Source organism: Zootoca vivipara, chromosome 1 (assembly GCF_963506605.1).
Source record: "Zootoca vivipara chromosome 1, rZooViv1.1, whole genome shotgun sequence".
Lineage (NCBI taxonomy): Eukaryota > Metazoa > Chordata > Lepidosauria > Squamata > Lacertidae > Zootoca > Zootoca vivipara.
The window spans coordinates 102,000,636-102,024,888 of NC_083276.1; the positions used below are offsets into that span (position 1 = coordinate 102,000,636).

The 24,253-nt window shown below is 39.8% G+C and overlaps 1 protein-coding gene across 1 annotated transcript in view; it reads left to right on the top strand.

Moving 5' to 3' along the window:
- The window catches only part of EPC2 (enhancer of polycomb homolog 2), a 49,404-nt gene that overhangs the window by 14,613 nt on the left and 10,538 nt on the right, over positions 1–24,253 (top strand). Inside the window, exons 2-8 of the mRNA XM_035131277.2 lie at positions 12,476–12,635; positions 14,330–14,475; positions 19,021–19,227; positions 20,452–20,600; positions 20,896–21,028; positions 22,660–22,851; positions 23,334–23,423. Of these exons, the coding sequence (XP_034987168.1) occupies positions 12,476–12,635; positions 14,330–14,475; positions 19,021–19,227; positions 20,452–20,600; positions 20,896–21,028; positions 22,660–22,851; positions 23,334–23,423 (1,077 nt within the window). The remainder of the gene's footprint in view (positions 1–12,475; positions 12,636–14,329; positions 14,476–19,020; positions 19,228–20,451; positions 20,601–20,895; positions 21,029–22,659; positions 22,852–23,333; positions 23,424–24,253) is intronic.

The following is a 24,253-nucleotide window of genomic DNA, read 5'->3' on the forward strand; positions in this document are numbered from 1 at the left end:
CCCACTGAGTTCAACTAAGCTTACTTCTACTTTCCTGGGAATGAATCCCAAACCGGGCACAGTCAAGTTCTTCTTATATAAACCCCCTTCTGTGAGCACATATTGGGATCCAAGCATCTTAGGTTTTGTTGATGTTTTTCAGTTTAAAGGCTAAGCCTTGTTAGAGGTATCCTAAGGACCACAGAGGCTCAGGATCCCGTGCCTTGGACACAATTCTGCATGTGTTTTGCATGTGTGTGTGTGTGCTTCAGCACAGGTTTTGCAGTGGAAATGAACTAGGAATTAATGTTGTATGTACATACAGAATTTGACAATTTGTCTTTTTTCAGCAAGATAATAAACACCTGCCTTTTTGACAACAAGGTAAACTGCAAAAACCCTTACTGCAATTAGCTATACATTGGTACCTCGATTGTCAAACATTATCCATTCTGGAAGACTGTTTGACTTCTGAAATATTTGACGACCAAGGCGGAGATTGCAAAGTCAGTCGAGAAAATTGGGGGAAAAACAAAAACAAAAACCCAACACAGTGGAAAACTGAGATACCACTGTACTGTCGACTCAACTTACATAGGGGGCATGTTCTGGGGATAGCGCATAAAGCCAAAATCACGTATAGTCAAAACGTTCCTAATGCTCCCCCTTTTAATTTTTATTTTATTTTTTGGCCAAGTGCATAAAGCAGAATTCATATGCAAGTGAATATGCATAATATGCGAGTTGGCTGTACAGTATCTGATTTGTTTCTGGCTTTTGCTCACTAAAGGAGGTGCTAGATGTTTGTGGTCAGGGGTCCCTTTACCTTTACCTTTAGATGTTTGTGGAAAGAAATATACCATAGATTGCATGACTGTTGATGAAATGATGGGGAGTAGAAAGCAATTTTTTTAAAATTTAAAAATAGGATTTCAGTTCAGTATATTGTCATACGTATTACCTCACTCTCTGCTGCTTTGCTTCCCTTTTTGCTTCAATATTTATGTTATAAAATACAAACACATCATCAGCAAATAAAGCAGCGTGGTAAAAATGGAGTAATAAAACAGGTTGTTAATAAAATACATTGATGTTAAAAACCCAGGAGAATAAAAGTGTTTTTGCATTGTGCTAAAAATATATTAAAGAAGGTAACAGGCAAGCCTCTTTGGGAAATGAATTCCATAAAAATGGGATGCCACAACCACAAGGGAGCTTTTCCCAGTCATCTCCCTGTCACCTCAGGCAGGAAGAAGAAGGTTCTCTTAACATCTTGTGCAGGCATGTTTCTTAGGAGAAGTTCTGTTCCCAGTCAAATTTTGTATCTGAACTGAACTGAACTCTTCATCAGTTTAATTCCAAGCCAAAAGTGGGGTGTCTTAGAGGAATTTGGAGCCTTTCAGAGGTGAAGCAAGTTAAGTACTGATGGCATGAGTTGAAGCAGGGACCCTGAATGTTAGAAGGGAGAGTAAGCACCATATCTGACTTATAGAAGACATCTGAAGGCAGCCCTGTTCAGTTTTTACTGTTTGATGTTGTATTGTGTTTTACGGTAATTTCTTGGAAGCTGCCCAGAGTGGCTGGGGCAACCTAATCAGTTGAGAGATAGACATATAGATAGATAATATCATAATAATTATCATTATTATATTCCTTTATTGAAATTAGGGGGCACACCTGCTTTAGGGTTATGTGCCTCTTTTTCTTATGAACTTGTTTTTCTAGTGGTCACTAGAACACCCCGAAGTGGGGTTTCTCCAGCCTGCCCTCTAGGTCATGCTCCTCACTAGCCCTGCTTCACACCCTTTTTGATTGCTTTTGCTTGGCTAGAATGTGTCCTTGAACATGGATAATACTTATTACCTGCCTGGATGGAGGATAGAGAGGGGTGTGTGAGTGTGTGGCCTACTATACAAAAGTAGAAAGTGCATTTGTTGCTCCACTCATTTTTGCCTTTGGCCCTGCTCACCACTGGTATGTGTCCCTTGGCAGATTGTCCAGAAGGCAATGTTGCCCCTGGGTTTTGGGTTTGCTACTGGTCATTCAAATTAATCTTTTTCTTCCTCTTTCTTAGGTCACACAGATAATTAGATTATGTCTTATTGTAGTATGTCTACTGCAAATTTTGAGCTCTGAATGCTTACTTGATACCTTACAGTCATACCTCAACATCCGAACGCTTCGACATCTGAAGGTTTCGACTTCTGAAGTCGACAACCCCGGAAGTCTTTTCGCCACGCGCGCCCGGTATGCGCATTCTGCACCTGCACAGAAGCGTGAAATTGCGCTTTGCGCATCCGCCAAAGCGGCACTTCGACATCTGAAAACCTCGACTTACGAAGACAGCCGCGGAACGGATCGTCTTCGTAAATCGAGGTTCCACTGTATAACAATTGAGTAGAGAGTGCTTCATTCATTTATTTCTTTGCCTCTCATTTATATATGCTTAGAAAATCTCTCTCTCTCTCTCTCTCTCTCTCTCTCTCTCTCACACACACACACACACACACAGAGTTGTGGATTCCAAGGTTATGCACTTTAAAAATAAATAAGCTCTGCAGTTACTTTAACAAAAATGGGGGTGCTATGCATACTTTATTGAAGAACTGAATAGTGATTTAAATTGCTATCTTAAACCTGAGAGTATATCCAATGGGCTTTTTCCCCTGAGTAGACATATATTGAATGGCACTGTTAAGAATCTTTCAGTCTGTTTTGCGGCATATCTAAATATTTGAAATCTTTCGAGGATGAATACTTAATCGAGGGCTTTGAGAGAGCATGTGGTATAAGTATGTGTATGCATGTGGAGCTATTTTTGTTGAGAGAGACTGCAAAAATGTTCTTGCCTAGTTTCCTATAGTGTCATGCTGCACTAGCAATTGGGAGATCTACCGGTAAGTTCAGATTCTAATTATATGCTCTCTCTCTCTTTTTTTTAATAATAATTTTTATTAGTTTTTATAGAAACAAGACAGACAAAACATACAAAATAAACTCTGTCCCTTCATTTTCCCTCCACCCCCAAGACCACTTCTGCCACCAGTGGTACCCATGGGCATTGAGAAACAAAGGGGTCCATTTTAAGCTGGGTTTGACCTCCCCCCTCCCTCCTCCACCCCCATCCCCCCCCTGCCACTGAGAGGACAGAGGCGGAGGTTCTCTGAGGTTTGGTTTTTTCTAATTATATGCTCTCTCTTTGCACAGTGGTTGAGTACACAATCCGTTCCAGAGTGCTGTTTGCACCCCGAAAAGTATTCAACCTGAGCAGCGCTTTAGCGCATGTGCGAAGCGCCGATAGAGCATTTCTGTGCACATGCGCAGAACGCTTCTGCGCATGTGCACATGCTGAAACCCAGAAGTAAACACTTCTGGGTTCGCCGAGTACTTAACTCGAAAGTACGCAACCCGCAGCGAACGCAACCCGAGGTATGACACTATTCTAATCTAGCCTTGATGGAGTTGCCTTTTTATTGTTTACATTTTAAAAGTAGTTGTTTTTAAACTAGCTAAGTAAGGGGTCAGCAGACTTTTTCAGCAGGGGGCCGGTGAACTGTTCCTCAGACCTTGTGGGGGGCCGGACTATATTTGGGGGGGGGAAATGAACGAATTCCTATGCCCCACAAATAACCTAGAGATGCATTTTAAATAAAAGGACACATTCTACTCATGTAAAAACACCAGGCAGGCCCCACAAATAACCCAGATATGCATTTTAAATAAAAGGACACATTCTACTCATGTAAAAACATGCTGATTCCCGGACCGTCCGTGGGCCGGATTTAGAAGGCGATTGGGCTGCATCCGGCCCATTGGCCTTAGTTTGGGGACCCCTGAGCTAAGTACTTCCCTACTCATAGTTACATACTCCTCTTCATTCTACACTTGCTTTATTTCTTATTTGTTCCCTTTGTACATCCTGCTTCAGGCAGGCCTGTGTTACTTCTTGGAATTGATGCACATGCCTAGAACCCAAGGCTTGTACTCAGGGCTGACCCACCCATGAAGTAAGATGAGGCCACCACCTTAGATGGCAGGATCCACAGGAGCAGCAGATCCAGCCTCCAAGGAATGCATCACCCACTGCTGCTGCCATGGTGGTGGTGACAGCTTTGGCATGCTCCCTTGAGGCCGGATCTGCTGCTTCCTTAGCAGCCCCCAACCCCCATGTTCCCTCTACAGCAGCCTATTGATGAACAGTTGCTGCTTATCTCCTCCCCAACCTTGTTCCCACTATAGATATTACTCCTTCCCTTGCGGTTTGCCTCAGGTAGTGGTGTGGGGTGAGAATATTATCCAGAGCAGGCACCCCCAAACTGCGACCCTCCAGATGTTTTAGCCTATAACTCCCATGATCCCTAGCTAACAGGACCCAGTGGTTGGGGAAGATGGGAATTGTAGTCCAAAACATCTGGAGGGCTGAAGTTTGGGGATGCCTGCTCCAGAGAATATTCTCTGCTAGAAAATTCTCTGGAGAATGTTGTTGTTTAGTCATGTCTGACTCTTCGTGACCCCATGGACCATAGCACGCCAGGCACTCCTGTCTTCCACTGCCTCCCGCAGTTTGGTCAAACTCATGTTCGTAGCTTCGAGAACACTGTCCAACCATCTCATCCTCTGTCGTCCCCTTCTCCTTGTGCCCTCCATCTTTCCCAACATCAGGGTCTTTTCCAGGGAGTCTTCTCTTCTCATGAGGTGGCCAAAGTATTGGAGCCTCAGCTTCACAATCTGTCCTTCCAGTGAGCACTCAGGGCTGATTTCCTTCAGAATGGATAGGTTTGATCTTCTTGCAGTCCATGGGACTCTCAAGAGTCTCCTCCAACACCATAATTCAAAAGCATCAATTCTTCGGTGATCAGCCTTCTTTATGGTCCAGCTCTCACTTCCATATATCACTACTAGGAAAACCATAGCTTTAACTATACGGACCTTTGTCGGCAAGGTGATGTCTCTGCTTTTTAAGATGCTGTCTAGGTTTGTCATTGCTTTTCTCCCAAGAAGCAGGCGTCTTTTCATTTTGTGACTGCTGTCACCATCTGCAGTGATCAAGGAGCCCAAGAAAGTAAAATCTCTCACTGCCTCCATTTCTTCCCCTTCTATTTGCCAGGAGGTGATGGGACCAGTGGCCATGATCTTGGTTTTTTTGATGTTGAGCTTCAGACCATATTTTGTGCTCTCCTCTTTCACCCTCATTAAAAGGCTCTTTAATTCCTCGTCACTTTCTGCCATCAAGGTTGTGTCATCTGCATATCTGAGGTTGTTGATATTTCTTCCGGCAATCTTAATTCTGGTTTGGTATTCATCTAGTCCAGCCTTTCAGATTATGGCCCTTATGGTTTCTTGCATTAACAAGTTAATGGTTCACAATGAATGTGCTGATCTAGGCTGTCTGCCCTCCCCACCTGGTGTGTGAAGGAAACAAATCATACTCCCTTGCTTTTTGCATTAATATAGGGGTTGTGATTATTTTCACTTATAGAAAAACACAATGGCAGCTAAAGTTTTGTATTGGCTTACTGGGTATGGTATGACTGAAAAAAAGCCTGTGATGTCCAATTCAGAAGTAGCACTAAGCCAGGGATCACTAGCAAGGAGGCTATATAATTGCATTCTGAAGTATGCTTTGCTGTCAGAAGAATGTTTTAGAGTGATGTGCAAACTGGGCCACCGTGGTGAGGTGACAGATTGAATTTGGGGGAATCTTCCAGACACCCCATTCCAGTGGTGGATGGAGCAAGGGATGTGGCTCTTACTTTTGTACAGTTGGTTACTGTAATGGTGTTGTTGTGGCTACTCTCGGGTAAAGACACCTAAGTCCGTGCCTGTCTTTAATGGTTTTATTGTGCATAGTATTTATAGTGCAGAGATAGCAGAATACATGACCTCCTAGTCACTTGCAGAATCCGGGAGTGGACGTTTCCTGTTGCGTTACCAGCATAAGAGCTTAGGCACCCCAAAACGCCTCCTCCCGACCTTACGTTTAGTGGCGCGCCTTAATTCGGGCGCCGGAAGGGGCTGCCTGTTGCCCTCCACCTGTTGGTCAAGGCAGTGCAAGGGCTCTCCAACATCGCTGAGCCTTGCCTCCTCCATCCCGCTAACTTCCTCATTCCCCCCCACCTGACCCGCTGCTGCTGCTCTCACTGGGCGAAGTGCTGGTCAGCAGGATGGGGAGAGGTTCCCTGTAGGAAGGTCCCCGACAGTTACATTCCAAAATTTCTTCATACAAAAGTCAGGTATTTTTGCACATTCACAGCTCTAAACACTCAAGAACTATTATCACATTTCATTCCAACTAGGCAAAAATACTACTCAAGAAGGGCATCATATCGGGCTCATTCATTCATTCATTAAAAATATACACACTTAAAGCTGTTTACAAAAGATACAATAGTGCACCCCCACTTTAAAATATGCAAAAGTTAAAATATTAAAACAGATTTAAATTATCTCAATTTTCTAAGCATGTGTAACGGGTGTTCTTCATGCTGCTGGAAGGTTTTTTTTTTGATCCACCAGAGGCTCTTGTCACCAGAACAGGGTGGAGAGCTACTTTCACCGATTTCCTGTTTCCATACTGTTCCAAAGGGTCTCTCTCCCATTCTTGAGCATATTTAGAGGGCTGGGGAAGTAGAATCTCATCTGTCAGTGAAATGGGAAGGGACACCATTTGATTCAGCCACCTATCTCCATCCAAGTTACATGAACACTGCTGTTAAGAATGTTTGCTCTTAATTACTATGTTATATCTTAACCCAGGGGTCAGCAAACTTTTTCAGCAGGGGGCCGGTCCACTGTCACTCAGACCTTGTGGTGGGCTGGACTATATTTTGGGGGAAAAATTGAACCAATTCTACTAGAACATATTCTACTCATGTAAAAACACTTATTCCCGGACCGTCCGTGGGCCGGATTTAGAAAGCGATTGGGCCGAATCCGGCCCCTGGGCCTTAGCTTGCCTACCCATGTAACCAGTATGTTAACCAATATGTTGAAAATGTTTGCTGTTAACCTTCCTGAGCCAGGGGATATTGTCTGGACCCCACAGTTATAGCAAATCTGAATTCCTTTCTGATCCATGTATTCATTCCACTGGATGGTGCCAGTTCTGCTGCATATGTTCTTGGATGAAATGATTTTATTGACCCATTGCAGTATGACTTAAACCCTTGCTTTGGTGGACAAAATTTGGTTTGGTCACTCTGATGACCTTCAAGAGAAGAACAGGAAGAAAGTGACTGTTGATTCTCCTGGAACTCTCAGCAGCTTTTGATAGCTTAACCACAATATCCTCCTGGACTGCTTCTGTAGGTTGGGGGGGGGGAGAGACTGTTTCACTCCTTATGGGTTTGGATGACTGCACCTCAGCCCCCTGGCAGTTGTGCTGTGGGGTGCCACAGCACACCATCTTGTCCCCAGTTGTATTTAATTTCTGTATGAGGTCATAGGGAGTGGTTGTTAGAAGAGATAAGGCAACATGCTGCTGGTATGCTGGTGATACTCTACTCTGTTTATCTGAATCTGGAGAAGGGGTGCATACCCTAAAGCAGTACCTGGCAGTGTTGGAAACTGTGATATGAAAGCTAGGAGCTAAATGACAGCTTAAATCTAGGTTATGGGTGCTGCAACGGAATGTCTAGGCATGCTTTTTTTATTACAAGAATACAATGCCGAAAATGAATTACAGTGGTACCTCTACTTATGAATTTAATGCGTTCTGAACACACATCTGTAAGTCGAAAAAATTCGAATCTCATAGGAAAGCATTGGGAGAAAAATCCGTAAGTAGAAGCAACCCTATCTAAAAATTCGTAAGTAGAAAAAATCCTATCTAAACCGCATCCAAGATGGTGGACGGAGCTCCATTCGTAAGTAGAAATATTCGTAAGTAGAGTTATTCGTAAGTAGAGGTACCACTGTAACTGCAGCTAGAATCTTATATTCATTTTTTGTATAGTCTAGTCATTATCTGAAGACTGCAAAAAACAAAACAAAAAAAATGCCATTCTTCCCCTGTCTTCCCCTCAGAGAGTGGCTGGAAGTGGGGAGGCAGAAAAAGGTCCTCCTTTTGTTCCAGCAGTGGCAATTTTAATCTGAAATCTTAGCACAGTACTGCTCCCAGAGCTCAGAAACTGTTCTCATTAATGAAATTCCCTGTTGCAGAATGGGCCCAGAACAATGAGAGTTTTGAACGCTGGTACCTGGATGCACTCATGGACTGTGTGAGTGCTAATAACTTTTGACCATATCCTGACAAGATGGAGGCCCTATGGCTGGGTGGTTCAGACAATTGGGTTGTGTACTAACTTTCTATAGGGTTATATTTCCTCTGAAGAAGCAGGTGTATGTATTAAAGGTGCTGCTAGGTACACTGCTGTGTTTGGAGCACTTGGCACACCAACTGCAGTTGGTGCCAACTATGGCTGTCCCTAGACAGGACTAGTGTTGGTAACCTGATGAGGCTACCCTTACAGTTGGTTCAGAAATTGCAACTAGTGTAAAATACAGTTGCTGGGTTGCTTAGTGTGACACCCAGCTTTACACATATTACAGTAGTTTTGAAAAAGTTGTGCAGGCTGCCTATTAGGTACTGAGCCAGGTTTTGTTGTTGGCATTTAAAGTCCTAAACCAATTTGCTACCGATTTGGCTCAACTTGTATTAATTCTCGAAGCCCTAAACTGCCTTAAGGGCCATTTGACCCCATGTGTTCCACCTCAGTCACTGACATCCTGTAATGGGCCACTTCTTGTGATTCCCCACACACCTGACTTAGAATCTGGTTGGCCTTTACTAGGGATAGAGCCTTTAGTGCAGCAGGAGTGCCAGTAGAGGTTTAGCAGGAATCTAGTATTTGAAACATGCCTTTTCTTTTAACAAAGTAATAGTTATGGATGTTTTGTATGATATATATGACTTTCATTTTTTATTAAACTATAGCTTATAAATATTTTTTAAAAACCTACTTGAGACCAAGATACCTTGCAGACAGTCTCCTGCAATACACACCAAGCCAGTGTTGAAAATCTTTTGGGGAAACCTTGCTGGTCATTCCACGACCAGTGAGTTGTCACTTGAAAGCAGTGTAAAAGTGGGCCTTCCCAGCAAAAGCTTCACCCTTTGGAATGCCTCCCCTTGGGTAACTCAGTGGAGAGAAGTGGAGAGAATAATGATTTTAAAACAGATTTAAGTACACTCAAGCTCTCCTAGATTCTGACTCTTATATGTTTTTTTGTCTTGTTTTGTACTCTGCTCAGTTTTATTTGTAACACTGTATACAGTTGTGCTTTTATCTTATTTTTAATAAATCTACTGAAAGATATTTGCATTTTATTGTTACTGTATTTTATTGTAAATTACTTAGAGATATTTGTTATTTTAAGTGGTATAAATGTGTACACACAAACTCTTTTAATGGTCAAGGGTCAAGTCTTAACTTGAACGGGAAAGGCAAATTAGGCTCCTTTCCCCATGGCAGGGGAAATAATTTAGCATTTTGCTTATATATATATAACAAAGTCCATGTTTGTGCTTTAACGCTTAAATAGAGTAGACCTTTTCTGTTTTCTGTTTTTTTAATTCCCTCCTCTACATTCCCAGTGGTCCCAGCTGGGAGATAGAGTTCTAGCCTGAAGGGGAGGCGTGTTCTAGGCATTTGTGACAAGGTCCTGTACCACCACTTCCACATTAAGGTTCAGTAAGTAAAGTAAAGTAAAGAAGAGGACAGGTTTCATTAAGGAAAAGTGAGACATAGCAGAGGATAGGTCATGATTATTAGCAAAGTCAGGCAAGCTGCAGTCAGGGCCAAAAGGTGAAGAAACAAAATGGGTAGCACCCTGGATAGCTCCAAGGCTGGAAGGCAAACTTGAATGTTATTCAGACAACCGGCAAACCCTGGCTGAGCCTTAGTAATATTGTACATCTAGGCCAACCCCTGATTAGTAGAGCCTTTTGCCTTAAAGGTGTCAAACCTGCTTTAGGAGCCACTGACTGGTGGTTTGAGGGAGGCACAGGCTCAGGTTCTATGATTGCCTCTGAGGTGGAATCTAAGAAGGGCAGTATATGCTCCTCAATTTCTAACCTTATTACACTATAAATTAGTCTCTTAATAGGCATAAGATAAGTTGCATGTAAATTTGTGCCGTTGTAAATGGTGTGTAATTTCTTATTCATGTGCATCTTTCTTCCTTTCTTATTTATTTATAGTATTTTGTCCCACCCTTCAGCCAAAAAGCCCCCTAGGGTGGCTTATGTAAAATCAGTTAAAACAAGATAGTCCCTGCCTGCAAGCCTGCAGTTGCAAGACATGACACACAAGAAAAAAGATCCAGGGTAGGAAGAGGAAAGTAAACTTAGCCACCCTCTTTCCCATTGAATTGTCTATTGAGTTTCTCATGACAAATTACAAATTTGACTGATAAGAGAGTTAACAGTGTGCAGTATATAGAATGGAGTACCCGTAGGAGGGCACAGCTGACCACAGAAGTGAAGAGGAGCACTCCACTCTGAAACATTTTGTTGAAAGTTCTGCTTGTTCTATTATGCAGTTAGCCTCTGAGTATCCATGTTTTGCAAATGTTGCTTTTGTATGATGAGATATCATTCATAAGAGTTTTATTCAGAGCATAATACAACAAACAGATTTGAAATGGAATGTTATTTTCAGGACTAGATAGGGCATGTGATTAATGTGTGAGCTTCACATATCACCACCCTGGGGGCCTGGTGCTGAAGGGCAGCCTCTAAATCTACTATGTAGATACAATAAATAAATGCACATTAATTGGGGAGTAATGGTTTTCAGAACTGGAAAGCATTTCTTTCTTACACTTTTGTATAGTCGCTATATTTCATTCTGCAATTTTAAGCTCACAATGCAAACATTAAACTTTCAGTTTCAGAAATTTGCCCCTTGAAACTAAACATAGTACTGTATTAATAATTCCTTGTTTTAACAGTTTGAAAAGTGAAGGTTGACTAAAAGCAAAAGTTTTTGAATTCCTCCTTAGCTGAGTGGGAGGTGAGCATGTGTATTCAGACAGAGGTTATGATCCTTCACATCACACTTACCACAGTCTGAACTTGGTCAGTAGATGGATGACACAAGCTTTTTCTTCCTTGAATTTATTTAATAATCTCATTTTATAGAATGGCTTTAATTATTGATCCCCTTCCTCTGAAAGCAATGTGAGTTACATTTTTCCTCCAACCAGTAGTCTGATTTGGTATAAGGTAAATTATGTTTCACACTAACCTAAGAGTCCACTTAAACATTTCTATAAGAAATCTTGGAAATTTATTATCTGAAGCGCAAGCACAGTGTGTGATGCATGTGGTTAATGAAGATTTAAAAGAAATTATGGCAAATTCAGGATTATCTTTTTGCAAAGGTGTTTATTATTTGAAGTATAAGAGTTTAAGTGATGAAGCAGGGAACACTTATTCTGTTTGGGGATTCATAATTAATGTATTTAGTACATTTTTGCTTTAAAATATTCATGTACTGAAAAAAGAGAAAGATCTGATCCTCATTGTGGATTTTAAAAACTTAATCTATAATTATTAAAGGTTTCTTGAATTACAAAGGTGTGTTCAGTGCCTCTCATATTTTAACATGTATCATTTTTGCAATTCAGTTTCATTTTTAAGACACCAAGAAGAAAGAGGGAAAACAAGATAGATAGGGGGTGGGAGATGAGGGTGGGAGTAGGTGACGATATATGTAGGGCGTAATCTTAATCTTGTTGAAAGTTTAGGAGTCTTCATGGGCAGGGTAATCCTAATTCTGCCCCAGGATCTCTTGTGGGGTGGAGCCACTACCCCAGGGCCCCTCTCTAACAAATGGGTAGGTTTAGGATCCAGCAGTTCCTTCACTGACCCTATTTCTGAGGCATTGCATGGTACAAGTTTTTTTAATTTAATCAACTTGCAATCTATGTCTGCCTTCATGGTTTTCAGTTGTGGAAAGTGAGCAGGGGCTTTTGCCCTTTACATCTTTCACACATTTGGAAAGTACTTCATAAAATCTCTTCCCTTTTCCTTTGCCAAATATCTTCTCATTACAGCTGCCTTGTTAAAAAAAACTCTCAAAAGTAATTAACCCACTAATATGCTTACTAGTCCTCATACTCACACATATTTATAGTATTTATGTGTGGTTTAACAGAAGAAGAAAAAATAGTTTCTATGAAGATTACCTGTCTGCTTGCCTGCAGGGTATTCTTACTTGGCAACGCAAGGAGAGCAATCTTTCTCTAAAGTTTTGTTTTTGTTTTTAACTGTAACCTGTGGGTTCATTGAAGAAGGATGAATGATACTTTCCCTTGAATATATATAATAGTTTAGTAAAAATATTTTTCTCAAAGAGAAGCGACCTATTGAAATATTCTGAAATTAAGCTTTTCCCGAATTTTATTATTTTCAGCATGGTAAGGCAGGATATTGTGCTAGTTGTTTTTCTATAGTGCAGTAGTGACATCTCAACTATTACCTTCTTTTTAGGAACACCATTTGCAACGAGCTATCTCAGCACAGCAAGTCTTCAGAGAAAAGAAAGAGAACATGGTTATTCCAGTTCCTGAAGCAGAAAGTAATGTCAACTATTACAATCGTCTATACAAAGGAGAGTTTAAACAGCCAAAACAGTTCATTCATATCCAACGTAAGTTCATTGTTACTTTTTTTTCTTTTGCATTAAATGTCAAATCCACTGAGTGGCTGCTGACAAAAAATGTGCAGTAGTACTTTTAGGTTAAAGAAGTAATGTAATTTCCTCATTCTATGGGAACTAACCATTCTTCTATATTTGTTTTGTGGATGAGATTCTAGATTATCTTGCATATAATTCACATTGACAGAAACAATTTTGCTTCTTACTACTGATGAAGACAGAAATAGTAAAATACACCGGAAGGTGTAAAACCATTTTCTGTGGTTCAGAATTATGGTTTTATCCAAACAAATACACAATAGCATATGTCCAAGTCATTCATAGAGATCCTGCTTTGGGATCTTCAGTGATGTGAGGCAGGTGTGGACCAAGAATAGGGCATTTTTAACAGTGGCACCTTGGCTCTGACATTTGTCCAGATCTTTTCAGTTCAGCTTGCTGGCCACCCATTTTGGACCCTTGAATGCAGAATTTCACCCTTAGTGGGAACGAAGGGTTATATGGATCCAGTCATTTGCCAGGTATTGTGTTTGGTATTAGAACAATCCATTCAGTATAGGCTTTACCATGGCATCTCTTACTGACAGATGCATGGGGTGAACAGAATGACAGTTTTCATTATGCCCTTTCTGTGAATTTCTCAGGGGAGTGGTGCTGTTTCTTGTTTTGTATACTTGCTACTTCCAAGATTGTGGATGAGCTTCTTGTTTGTTGCATGCTCTTGAACACTTATGGACAAGTTAAGTTTATGCCTAGTGTGGGAGGTTAGCATAATGTGAACTGTATTGGAGATAAAAACAGTTACTACTAGAGAAAGAAAAATAAATAAATATGAACCTTAACTTCATAGAATTGGAATAATCTTGATTATTACCTTAATCAGTCTTCTGCAAGTAGAAGGATTAAGTCACCTCTGATAGGTGATAATCTAACCTCCTTTTAAAAATAATCATGGAATAAGAAAGTGAGATTTATTTATATCATCCAGCTGTTGTTGAGATTATGAAAACCTTCCAAACAAGTAAATGTCAATGTTTGAATGATAAGAGTGGCTGATTGTGAAAGCCCCTTCATTACTGCTTTAGATGGTTTGGGGGGGGGTCCTAATTTGATTAAAATTGAATGCATCCAAGGATACGGCTTGTAGATGTCATAAGGGCTCCCTCCTTTTTTTGTCATTGTAATTTGAGAACTGGTATTTGGAAAAAGTGTCCAGCTATCCTTTAAGACATTAAAGGGTATTAATGCCATTAAGATAGGGTGTCTTAACATATATTCATATTATGTGGTAGGATAAGATAGCTATCATCTTACATTAGGGGAAAGTTTTTCCAAATTGTGCTCTGTTCTTTGTTATTCTTTAAGTCTTGTTAGTCTAGTAGCCCCCAAATTATTTTGCCTTTCTTTGTATTGTGCACAGTAGGTCACTTTTTTGAGTCAGCATGAGCCATTTTTTTGTGGGTATCTTTCAGAAGCACAGATGCTCTGTTCTTATGGTGTACTGATCCTGATCTTCTGTATTGTCTTTTGTGGAAGAGGAAGTTTTCCAATAAACAAGTCCTGCCTTTTGAGAGCAGCTGTTTGAACTAGTTGACATTTTATTCATTTCCAGCTGATTGTTGTTAGTATGCATGTCCATTTCACATGGTATTTTAAAGTATGTTTCTGTCCCCTTTTTATTTCAGCTTTTAATCTGGACAATGAGCAACCTGATTATGATATGGACTCAGAAGATGAGACATTATTAAATAGGCTCAATCGGAAGATGGAAATCAAACCACTGCAGTTTGAAATTATGATAGACAGGCTTGAGAAAGCTAGTTCTAATCAGGTATTACGGTTTCCAAAGCACTATTCATCTAAGATTTCACTAATAAAGTTGAATTTTGATAAGAGTTCCTTAATGTGAATGTCTTTATTTATTTTTACTATTTACTTTGTTGGGAGCTGCCCAGAGTGGCTGGGGCAACCCAGTCAGATGGGTTGCATGTAAGTAAATTAAAAATATTTATTTATTTATATCTCATTAATAAAGCCTTAAGCTTTACTAGTCTATGGAGCTTTCCTTTATCTGTTACCAGTTCCTCTTGCTTGTTGGGAGGTTGTATTGAATGCCTATATCAGCTGTGGGGGGATAAGGCCCTCTGTGCCTCTCATTTAATGTTGCATGGAGGGTCCTTATAGACAGTAGTTACATGGTTTGTGTGATGCCTAGGTGCAAAATCCAGGAGGTGAGCAGAAAATTACTTTAGCTAGGATTTACTAATGCTGCTGTAGAAAGGACCACAGCATGCCTTTTGTCAAGCTAAAAGCTTTTCTCCAATTTAAAGAAAAACATGACACGTCAATTTACACAATAGACTATAAATCCTTGGTTTCATTATATTGTCAAAAAAGTATTCATTTTAAGCTTTCCAATTTTTTCTTACTGATATTTCTTTATTTAGAAATTTCACTTCCACCTTGTGATTTACAAAAATCTAAATCACACTATCATAAACAATCATTCAGTTAAAATATTTTAAAAATTCAATAGAGGCAGGTATTGTGCAAGGTTAAAATATAAACAAAACATCAAGTACAAAGCAAGGCAAAGGCCTGCTGAAATGAAAAGGTTTTTACCAACTGATGAAAGAAAAGAGAGGGGACTATTATTCTTCACAGGGCAATGTGTTCTACAGTGGATGCAAAATTTTGCTCAGTGCTCTGTTCCAACGAATTCAAGAAGCACAAGTTCTCACGAAACCATATTCAAAGTTGAATTAAAGTTTTATCTGTACCTTGAGGAATCATTCTATATTTGTGTATTCTGTGGTTCCAACAATAGTTTTAGAAATGCCTAGTGAACGAGCGTAATAAAAAGATTTCACATCTTCTTGAAGCACTAACTGCTATTCTGTTATATGAGCCCTAACAATTTAGACAAATGGTGTGGTTAGAGCCATCAAAAAGCAAAGATTTTTGGAGCCATTCTATTCATAACCTGGAGCTGGGAAAGTTTCTTTGTTGTGTCAAGTGATATGGAACCTTGGTTCTTGAACACCTTGGTACTCGAACATTTCGCCTCCCAAATGCTGAAAACCTGGAAGTATGTATTCTGGTTTTCAAATGTTTTTTGGAAGCCGAACGTCCGATGCAGCTGTTGGCTATTGTTTCCAGGGTGCCTGTGCCAAACGGAAGCCAAACCTTGGTTTGCGAACGTTTTGGAAGTCGAACAGACTTCTGGAACAGATTGCGTTCAAGAACCAAAGTACCACTGTACTTCAATTGGCTGGTTAAATAGTAGTTTATAGTGCCTCTCATTATAAAGCAGACTCTGTCATAATTGATGCTAGGATCACATTTCTTCTGCAAGGGGGGACTTGACCATATAAATCATACAGTGTCATCTTCTAAAGTGTAAATAAGATAGCAACTAGTGTAAATTTCAGATACTGTCCAAATAATGATAGTTAATTGATCATTGTTTTCTTGTGAAGAAAATGAGGCCGTGAAAGAGCATGGAACAACTTAGAGATTTGTGCTGAATATTGGTTCATTTTGACTGTGTGTATTCGTCCAAACTGCCAAAAGTTCAGTCTTCCATTCTCAGGCACTGGATGGCATTAAACCTAATTCAGCAGAGCATGTGCAGGATCCCAGAATAAGCATTTGAACATGTGGAACTGGAAAGTTGCCCATGAAATACGTTTCGTATAGGAAAAATAGCTGATGGTAATAGTTTCTGTGTAGGTGTTATTAAATCATTATTGGCTGAAAAGCAAGGTCTTCCAAGGAAGTAGTTAACTTCATTAAGTGATCAGTTTTCATTTCAAAGAAATAATTGTTTGTGCAAACAAAGAACAATAGAGCTCAAGTGTCTTGAGCTCAGATATATAGAACAAATGTGTAACTTGTGTCAAAAGCAGCTTTACATTTTCAGGCATATAATCATAATGGAGAGGTTCTGTTTAGTTGATGTCTGGGTATCCAGTTACTATTCTCAAAATCTCAAAAAGTGAAATAAAAGATTTTTATAAAATCCTTGATATTGTTATAATTAGCATTGTTATCAGATGTGCCTGAAGCCAATGAACCTTGACAGAATTTAAGAACCAGTTCATCCTGCCACCCCATAAAAAGTTACTTGTTGCAGCTTTAAGAGCGCATTCTGTGCCTGTGTATGCAACAGCTTTACAAACAAGCTTACAGTAAACTCAAGCAATTTTAATGTAAGGTAACTGCAAACTATTAGATTTAATTCCTGGTTCATATGACACAACAAGCCAACATTCATTGAAAACGAAACTAATCTCCACAGAAGTCCTCATCCCACTAAACAGGAGGAATAGAGGGAAGGGTGGAGTGGGCAAGCCATGGTTCAGCATTATTTGTGAACACAGCCAATGTCTTAAAAAGCAGTGGTTCCCAATTAGCTAAGTACTATGGACCCCATAGGGACGCAGGTGGCGCTGTGGTCTAAACCACTGAGCCTAGGGCTTGCCGATCAAAAGGTCGACGGTCAGAATCCCCGCGAAGGGGTGAGCTCCCGTTGTTCGGTCCCAGCTCCTGCCCACCTAGCAGTTCAAAAGCACATCAAAGTGCAAGTAGATAAATAGGTACCGCTCCGGCAGGAAGGTAAACAGCGTTTCGTGCGCTGCTGTGGTTTGCCAGAAGCGGCTTAGTCATGCTGGCCACATGACCCAGAAGCTGAACACCAGCTCCCTTGGCCAGTAAAGCAAGATGAGTGCCACAACCCCAGAGTCGACTGCGACTAGACCTAATGGTCAGGGGTCCCTTTACCTTTACCTTTATGGACCCCATGTTTTTCAAAAGCCAAGCTATGGACCCTCTACTTTTTTGGGGGGGGATACTTGGTTATTTTTGTTATGTGAATGGTGCTAAGGACCCCCTGGGTGAATTACGCGAACCCCCGATGGTCCGTGGACCCCCAATTGGGAATCACTGTGTTAGAGTGTTTTCAGAGAAGGAAACTTAACAAGAGCAGTCCCAGAATGTCAAACTCTCTTACTTTACCAAACATACGGATATCTGGAAACACCTGGGATTACAATATGCAGCTCTTAGGAGCACTTAGGAATGTCTATAGTACATCACAGTGCATCAGAAATCAGTATTTTGGGACCTATAGGGTAGCTTTTGTAAAGACTCAGAATTGCAGGGTAATGTGGTCTGAAGCATCATCATGTTTCTCTAAAGTACTTGTCTCAACCCAGCAAAAGTTAGTTGCACTCAAGTCCCATTAAAGTCTGTGAGGCAAAGTAGTTACAGCTAACTTAAGCCCCATTAATTTTAATGGGATATAAGTGTGACTACTTTTAGTTAGAATAGGGCCGCTGGGTGTTGATATCCTCATTTTGACTACGAGAGAAGGCTTTCTGAAAACTCTTGTTTCCTGCGGCTGTGAGCTGTTCTCATTCTTTATTATAAAATATCCCTTTTACCCTAGTTCTTTAGTTTTATACCTCAATCCCACCAAAATCATTGTGTGGGAAGGAAAAAAGCTTAGCAGCCTAGATTCCACAGCACTAAAGTTCAATAATTTTATCTATGTAAAGATGAACTGACATTTTCCAGTTTGCTTTTCCTCCTTTAGTTGAATAAAACTTACTTTCATTGGGTGTGCTCCTAAGGACTGAGTGAAGAAAATATGTAAATCATTTTAAATACCTAATAGACTTACTAGCTTATTTGTTTTGCTGCTTGGAATGGAGAGACCATTCACTCAAGGAGTGTAGACAGAACTCAGGCAATTCCAGTGTAGCTCAGGGGTGGTCCGGATCTGTATTCCTTGGAACAACTCTGTTCTTCAGAGAAATTGGTAGGTTAGGCAGGGTCTAGATTATGGAAATGGTGAGAATAGAAATTATAGATTTATTTTGACACAAGTGTAGGCATCATTTTAGCCTTTAATCGCTTAGCAAGATAAGCTTGTTGAGGTATGAAATATTTTGACCAACCCAAATCACCTGAAGGTACCTCCTAGTTTCTATTGCTATATTGACAGTATGGAAATATGTGCACCTGCAGCCAAAATAACTGTCTGCTGCTACAGAGGAAGTAAATGATACAGACACTGCATTTCAGACACCGATGAATAATTTGTAGTATTAAAGAAGTATTTCGTCATAAAATGTCTGATGTCTAATTTTTGTGCAAAAGGTCTTTTTTTTGAAGCTGTAAAGTCATGCCACATTGCTCTCTTCACACCTTGCAGTACTAATTGTATAAAGAAACCAAAGTTCTAATAGCTAATACATTGTAGAGGATTGTGTGTTACATGTCCTTATCAAAATTTTCATCCTGGATTATTGTTAAGAACAACTTTTAAAATAATACTTTGTGTTACACAACAATGTTTTTATATCTTTTCCAGCTTGTAACACTTCAGGAAGCTAAGTTGCTGCTAAATGAGGATGATTACCTTATTAAGGCTGTCTATGACTACTGGGTAAGAAAACGTAAGAACTGCAGAGGGCCTTCCCTCATCCCCCAAATCAAGCAAGAAAAAAGAGACGGCTCCACCAACAATGATCCATACGTGGCATTTCGGAGGAGAACAGAGAAAATGCAGACAAGAAAGGTAACTCAGTTCTGCAGTTTTCCAAACTGCTATTTTCCAAAGGTTAAATGTCACAAATTCTTTGTCTTATTAAGGACAAAAGGTGAAAATGTTGCATTGTCTGCTAAAATCTGTTTACCTAACTCCTAATCAAGATTACAGTAAGGAAGTTTTTAAGTAATATTAGCTAGAATATTAATAAAATAAAGATCATGGGTCTAATCACATTCTCATTCTAATTTTTGGAGTACTATAGTACATGAATGCAGTGTGCCTTCAAAGTGGATCCTAATTTACAGTTTTTGTTCAAGACTTTAGCTTCCCTTCTCTTGTCACTTTCTGCAGTCCATTCTTTGAAACAATTCAGTCACATTTCCTTGGATTTCGAATGCCCAGATCTCTGTATCAATATTCCGTGGCCCTGATGATTATGTTAAAAGATATAACTTTTGTTTATTTTGATTTCTGTTGTTTGTTTTTGCATTTTGGAAATAAATAAATATTCTATAGGCCAGTTGTAAATGTTTCCTTTTTAAGGAAGTAGCTTGAGCAAATAGTGGGTTTTCAGTTTTAGATGACACTATTTAAGAGTCATCTCAATTTGGCTTTAGGCCAGTTCCAGCTTGGAACTGAAACTGCCTTGATCACCCTATGGGATGACATTTGCTGGAAGAAGGATGGAGAAGTGTGACCATGCTAAATTTCTTGGACTTTCAGGGACATGGACTAGTGTCTTTTGAGATTCACTGGCCAAGCTTGATATTGAAAACCACTTGCTCTGGTGTTTCTGATCCTACTTGGCAGATTCCTTCCAGAAGGTGATGCTGGGGGACTGCTCTGTGCCATGGCAATTATATTATAGAATGTCACTCTCTGTATCATTCTCTATTTAACTTCTATATGACATTGCTGGGGAAAACCATTTGTAAATTTGGGCTGAGGGCATTGCTGACATTTGGCTTACCTCCTTTTCATCTAACTTGGGTAAGGCAGTAGAAGTCTTGAACCAAGTGCCTATAGTCATGGACTCGATTCCGGCAAGGCATAGGCTCTGTGGATGTTTCTGACTGAGGAGGTGAAGTTTACCTTGTTCTGGATTACTGTTGTGGAAGCAGAATGCTACCCGAACATAGTTTGGACCCAACCTTAAATGTCAGTGGTTCAATATAAAGTGCAATTATTTAAACTCCGTACGACTACATCTTCCATATATGCTTTTTACTATTAATATTTTTTCTCCAACAGAACCGAAAAAATGATGAAGCCTCTTATGAGAAAATGCTGAAATTAAGAAGGGAGTTTAGTAGAGCCATAACAATTTTAGAGATGATTAAGAGACGAGAGAAAACAAAACGAGAGTTGTTACATTTGACATTGGAAGTTGTGGAGAAAAGGTAATTTTTTCTTCCATTCTTGTTAAAGAGGTTCCACTTGAATTCCATAAAATAATATGTTTTAGTTGAAGTGCAGTGATTAGCGAATATAGTATATTTGGTGGAATGTTGCACTTGGCACATGGGGTGTTCTATCCTATATCAAACATATCCATTCTCAGTTTGTAAATAGGAAGCAATGATGACATGCCTTGCTGGGTTCCTGTAACAATAAAGACAAAATATTTTAAAGCACTTCACATATTTAAAGTATTTCATTAATGATTAGCAATAATTACTTTTCTTTTTTGTTAAGATACCATTTGGGTGATTATGGAGGTGAAATACTTAACGAAGTCAAACTTAATACAACTGAAAAAGAGATGAACACCACTCCAGCAGCTCTTCATAATGGAAATCATCACAAGGTTCAAGAATGTAAAGCTAAGGTAAATGACTTCATGACCATTACCGTATTTTTCGCTCCATAAGATGCACCTGACCCTAAGACGCACTTAGTTTTCTGAGGAGGAAAGGGGGAAAGCCCCGTTTGGGGGATCAGCTCACAGTTGTGCAGCTTCTTTTGCAAAGAGGAAAAACCCCATTTTTAAAGGATCAGCTCAAAGTTGTTTGCAAAGGGAAAAAATCCTGTTCAACTCACAGTTCTGCAGCTTCTGATAATCTAATCAGCCAGATAATCCAATCAGCCAGTCACATGTTGCTGGGGAAACAAACAGCCTCCCTCTGCAGAACATTCAACAATGGAGGCCTGGGGGGGGGGGCGGGCGGAAGGGAGCTAGCATCCCTTATCTCCCTCCCCAATCTCTTGCAATCAGCTGCTGAGCGGCTTCCTCTTTCCCTCTTGTTAGCCTTTAGATATATATATATATATTATATATAAAAGCACAATCTGCTTTTCACCCCCTGGGCAATTCGGCTTCAGGGACCACACATTCGCTCCATAAGACGCACAGACACTGCACCTTACTTTTTAAGGAGGAAAAAAAGTGTGTCTTATGGAGCGAAAATACGGTAATTACCCTGGCTACTTTGTCCTTTTTGTAATGTGGAAAGTGTGATGTATATGCAGTAATAATTATTTTCTATAATGTTGTCAGAAGAAAGCAGAAATAAAAATCTATTTTAAGTTGTATGTACATCAGATAGCAATACCTGATGTTTGTAGTCAGCTGTATATCTTTTTTCATTTTAGCAGTTCAAAAATCAATAGCACAGGAGCTGAGAAGGTGTGCTGTGCTTCTTGGTTTATGCAACTAATTAGAAAGGGCTATATTTCTAGTTGTATATGAAGCCATTTGCTGGAGGCATTGCTGCATTTTAGAATGCTTTCAGGTTATAGAGGTAAAGAACATAAAATTGTTTCTTCCTTTAGACCTCTTACAAGAGATAACTGCAGATTAAAGCTTTTTTGGCAGTTAATTTTAGCTAATTTATCCAGACACTTTTAAAAATTTGCTTCATATTAGTAGAGAAATAATCTTCCAGCACGGTCTTCAAATCACTGTAATGGTAACAGTTGCAATTACTTCATAGAGACTCATGCTTGCCGAGCTTTTAGAATTGGCTTACTTTTAGATGGTTCTTTTTAGAAAAGAACTAAACATTTTCAAATATTTTAAATCAAAATCCTTAAAACGTTTCTCTCTTGTGTTTAACTTTGATGACATCTAGTGGTTATTACATTGTAGGCACCTATCACTGTTCCATTTGGTTCGTACTTGCCTTGTTCTCTGCTGCCACAAAGTATCAAACTTTGAGCGGGGGGAAAGTGTGCAAGACACCAGCTTTTTAGAAATTTACTGAGTACAGTACTTTTAAAAGTTAGTGCAGAACACAGTAAAGGATACTGAATATTATATGTGCGAGTTGTTTAATATTAAATTTTGTAAAAGAAATACTTGTTCAGAGTTATATAAACTTTATTCTTTAGGCAACCTGTTCATGAACAAAGCTGAACCATAGTGAAATTGGAAGGGTGGTGGAGGATATAGACTGTTTAATGAAATAAGAATAATTATTAACAAACGGGGGGTTGTCCAAAATTTATTGTATACAACAGCATGCTCACCACTCATCTCTAAAAGAGGAAGTGTCTGATGTTGTCCGTCAAAAGAAGAAGTATCCAAAGAAGCCTAAAACTGAGAGTGTAATAAATCCTCAGCAACCCACTACTGAGCCTTTGCCTGTGATCAGTAAAAGTGATATCAAACAGTATGACTTCCACAGTTCAGATGAAGATGAATTTCCACAGGTAATACGTGTCAACTAAGTTATATTGACAGAGAGAAAAGGAAAAAGTTGTGTAAAATAGAAATATTTGTCACTTTAAAAAAGTTTTTAAAAATACGTTGCCTTTTCACCATAGGTTTCTGTTGGAATGTCATGCCACAGTCACTGGGATCCAAAGGGCTGAGGCTTCTACAAAGGGCTTAGATGAGCCTGGTGCCCTTTTTGTGTTTGGGCAGCTGGCACCTCCTAGGCTCTCAAGAACGGTTCTTAAACATAGTCTCTGCGGGATATGGGAGGGGGGCTAATGGAGAAAAACAATTCTACAGACCCTCAAGTTCACAAAACTTGCTTCACCGTTCCTTAGATGCTGGCTGGTGGGAATTTATTTTATTTTATTAAGCGTCCAATAAATGAACTGCTAAAACTGAGCAAATGGAGTACTCGTCAGTTATAATAAGGTGGCATAATAGCGTGTTTTTAAATCAAACTGCTTTGGCCCCCTAGGTACCCTCACCGGTGTCTGAGCCAGAAGAAGAAAATGATCCTGATGGAGCAAGTGCATTCAGAAGGAGGGCAGGATGCCAGTATTATGCTGTAAGGATTCTTGCTACTGTTAAGACCTATCTAATTGATTAATGCAGAAGACAGACGTTTGGTCAAAAGGAACATACTTCAGCCTTCCTCCTCATTTTCCTCTCTCGTCCACCTTGGGTGTTTAAAAACAGACTTGATCTTCCTAAAATACTATCAGATTATGCCAGCCACAGTGTATCCACTCAAGGCTGTCAAATGTACAGGAAGGGCTATACCTTGAGGAAATTGGGGCACACACGGAACTGCTAGCTTCACTTTAACTATTTCAGTATGCTTGAAAGGGTACGCCTGCCAAAAGAGGTGTGGCTGATGGCTACTAGAGGGCCATTTCAGTGGTGACACTCCAGTTGTGGAATGCCTTTCCCAACGAGGCTCACTCAATGCCTTTGTTACAATCTTTGGTGCTTGGTGGAGGCCTTTTTATTTCCCCAGGCTTTACGGACTAAATCGTAATACTTTTTTGATTTTTTGGAATACTGTTATTATGTTGTTGGTTTTACTTTTTTATGCTGTTCCTGTTTTGATTTTTCAATTTTGGAATTTCATGTCCTATTTCAATTTCTCTCTGTGTGTGTGTGTGTTTTGAAGGGATTAAAAAAACCCCTACTAATAGTGTCAGTAAGGCACTAGTTTAGGTATATGGGACTACATTCCATCGAAATATTTTACACAATAGCTTGAACCCTGCAAATCTAATCCTGTTGCTTGTACACCTAATGTTTGTGTCCTCTTAGCAGTTGTCTCCACATTTACTTACATTGTATGATATTTGTTTATTCTATTCATATTTGTAAAAGTGTTTATATATCCTCCCCTCATCAGGGTAGTCT